The following is a 3296-nucleotide window of genomic DNA, read 5'->3' as shown; positions in this document are numbered from 1 at the left end:
TTCTAACATCTATGTCAGTGCTGGGTTTGATAGGACAGGGTTATTAATCTCCTATTTACCTACAAATCTAGTATGTTATATTGTACTTGCTTTTTTCATATTCATAAAAAGTTTATCATTTTTGTATTTTACCACATTAAAGAAACACTGGAAAGGGGAACACAAATGGTTTTTACTCTCACCACCCTGTCACAACCATTATTCTCATTTTAGAGCATTTCTTCCTAGACTTTTTTTTCAAATGCTCATTTTTACAAAGTGGTTATTGAGATGTACATGTTGCTACCTAGCCTTTTAGACTTTTTAAATCCATAATACATGTTGGGTTTTCTTTCACTCATGTAATACTCTGATCAGGGAGGGAGGGAGGGAGGCGAGGAGAGCTGACACACTCCATCCACCTCTGCTGCAGAGAGAGGACAAGCGGGGTGGGATGTGGGAGGAAGCTGGAAAGAGCAGGAAGGTTCTGGAACAGACTTTGAGTGACTCAGAGCAGCCCTTCTCCTGTAAAAGGCAGGAGATTAATCAGCCTGACTGTGTGGGTTTGGGTTGGGGTGGAGGTGCAGTCTCTCCAGGAACGTAGGCCCCTGGTGTATAAATCTGAGCTCATGTCGATTTATCTCTGGCCGGTTTGTATTTCAAATAGATGACATTGTAGTCACTCCCCACAGCCCCAGTGTGGGCTGCAGCAGTGATTACAGTGAAAGTGGACTTGTTGACAACAACCGAACAGTTTATTCTTTTCCCTCCAGGATGGGAAGGTGATCGTGTGGGATTCCTTCACAACTAACAAGGTGAGGTGGTGTCCCCAGTGCATCGAGGCCCCAGAACCGCAGCCTAGTTTAAATGTGCTCTGGGCCAGCTCCCCAGCCCGGTCCTCATTCCCTGCCTCTCAGAGTACCTCTCTGGGCATGGAAACCCCACAGAAGCCCATCCGTGTTTGGACAGCTCAGCAGCCCACTGTGGAGTTAGTTCATTTCTCTCTCAAGCCAAAACCACTCACCCAGAGAAGGACATGCAGAGCCACCGCAGAGGGTGCAAATACTAAAACAGGAGAGAGCATGGCCCAGAAAACTGGTCACATTCACACATGCAACTGCCTTTATTATTATTATTCTGAGTGATGATAAGATGTATCGTTTTCCCCAGCTTTCTCTCCCCTCTCTGTCTATGACCAGGCTCCATAGCATTGTGGATGTGAGTCAGTGGTGGATGGGGAAGCTGAGGCTGCAGTAAGTTGAACTGCATGACCTGGGGAATGCAGTGGAATCTAAACCTCTTGCAACTCTGGCCTGAGCATGCACGGCTCCATATAGACCTAAATTTAGGTCTCAACTAAGACCAAAAAACTGAAATCTATGTGTAGGTATGCTTGCATGCCTACATTGTGTTGGCATTTACAATAATGAGAAGTGTGTATTAAATATGGATTCCAATATTTACTTAGAAAGTCTTCCTCTTTACTATATTAAAAAGGAGACCTATATCTGTCTCAAATTGAACAGTGTCCATATTCTGCATTACTGAATGTGTTTAGTAAATGTCGTGTTAGGTAGCTGTTACATGACCTGATCAAGTGGGGCCCCAGAACCATCTTGTAGAGTAAGTTCCTACTAATGGTCAGGCCCCCTGAGGAAGAATAAAAATGACAACAGAGCTTTCTTATATAGCACCTACTGCCATGGAAGACTCTGCCTCTCCCAGCACTCCTCAGCATTCAGGAGTATGTGGGGTTTTGTTGTTTCTGTTCATGCCTTAATGTGGCACAAAATACTTTTGGATTTATGGAGTGCCATAGTGTTGCCACTTGTCGCCCTTGGCAGAGAACATAGCCATTATTTGTAAGGAAAGGGACATGGGGTACCCTATGCTGAGAGTGGCCACCTCAGCTCATTCACTGGAGGGCCATAAATTATTCTTAGATTCTGAAAGGCTGCAGGACTGTGAGTGACAACAAAATTGTGGCACAGAGAATCATGACAGGGAGACTAGCACTTGACTGTTCTGTATAAATCATCTAATCCCATCACCTCCCTTCACAGATGGGGAATGAGACCAAGGCAGCACAAATGGCTGGCTTGCATGGGGTCGTACAACTCATAAGTGTTGAAACCAGGACCAGGGCCCACGGTTCAGTAACTCAGAAGTGAATCATGGCTTTGTTGTTGCTTAGCTGCATGTAGGAGGATGTAGGTGACTCAAACACCATTCCAAGGGGACTAGGAACTGTCACATCTAGTTCTTAATGCTTCCATTTTACAGATTCCCATTTATCCCTGAGCACAACTAAAGATCGCTCTCCCACCCCCATTCAAAACCAAGAATGGTTTTAGGACCTGTAGGAGACAGAGGCTCTTTTATACTCACAAGTAAACAAACTTATACATGTAAAAAGTCATTCAAGAACATACTCTGCAAATAGGGAGAATCAGTAAAGAAGGTGAAGTATATACTGGCAATGAAATTCGGATGGACCTTCCAAAGAAAAGGAGCCCAAATATTCATTCAGAACAAGGAGAGTATAACATTAAGAAAGAAGTAAAACATTAAGGATATTTTATTGCTGGTTGAGATTTTTAACTTTTGGAACATGAAGTTTGGTTGATAATAGGGGGCTGAGTCTCCTTGTCAGTCTCAAGCTAATTGTTATCCCACTCCACTGCCCTTTGAAACTATAATGCAATTCTGTAGGAACACCAGTGATTTTTTAAAAAAAAAATCAGATGTTAAGACATTTGTGTAGAAGCAGCCCTTGTTTGTTCTATGAATGGTGCATACTGTGTTTCAGGAGCACGCAGTCACTATGCCTTGCACGTGGGTGATGGCATGTGCGTATGCCCCGTCGGGATGCGCCATCGCATGTGGGTAAGTAGGGCCTGCAGCAGCTTTTCAGATTTCCTGTGAGCCATAAAATACTGTTGTATGGGCAAAAACACGCGAACTAACACGAACTTATAATATTTGTTGTTTGCTTGTTAAACAGTGTGTTAAATTCCTCCCTAAACTTTATCAAAGAAGAAAAACACAAAAATCTCTTTCATAATTGTTTTCATTACAGACTGACAGTAGTATAAGTTTTAAACCTATCCACTCCACTCTCAAATGCCGTTTACTGGGGACTACAAATTGGTGCAGATATTTTGGAAAGCATGTTGCTAATGTGTATCAGAAGCCTTGAAAAAGTTATAACTTTTGATCTAATGATTTTACATCTAAGAACTTGTTTGAAAGTAATGATCAACAATATAGAAAAAATATGAATAATAACATTTATTGTAGTATTATTTAAAATAAAG

At 42.2% G+C, this 3296-nt stretch overlaps 1 protein-coding gene across 1 annotated transcript in view; it reads left to right on the top strand.

Annotated features, from left to right (window-relative positions):
* The window catches only part of GNB5 (G protein subunit beta 5), a 43706-nt gene that overhangs the window by 21252 nt on the left and 19158 nt on the right, over nt 1–3296 (top strand). The window contains exon 3 of the mRNA XM_023527720.1: nt 753–794. Within this exon, the coding sequence (XP_023383488.1) occupies nt 753–794 (42 nt within the window). The remainder of the gene's footprint in view (nt 1–752; nt 795–3296) is intronic.

This window comes from Pteropus vampyrus, unplaced genomic scaffold (genome assembly GCF_000151845.1).
Source record: "Pteropus vampyrus isolate Shadow unplaced genomic scaffold, Pvam_2.0 Scaffold19, whole genome shotgun sequence".
Classification (NCBI taxonomy): Eukaryota; Metazoa; Chordata; class Mammalia; order Chiroptera; family Pteropodidae; genus Pteropus; species Pteropus vampyrus.
This window is presented reverse-complemented; position numbering and strand designations above follow the sequence as displayed.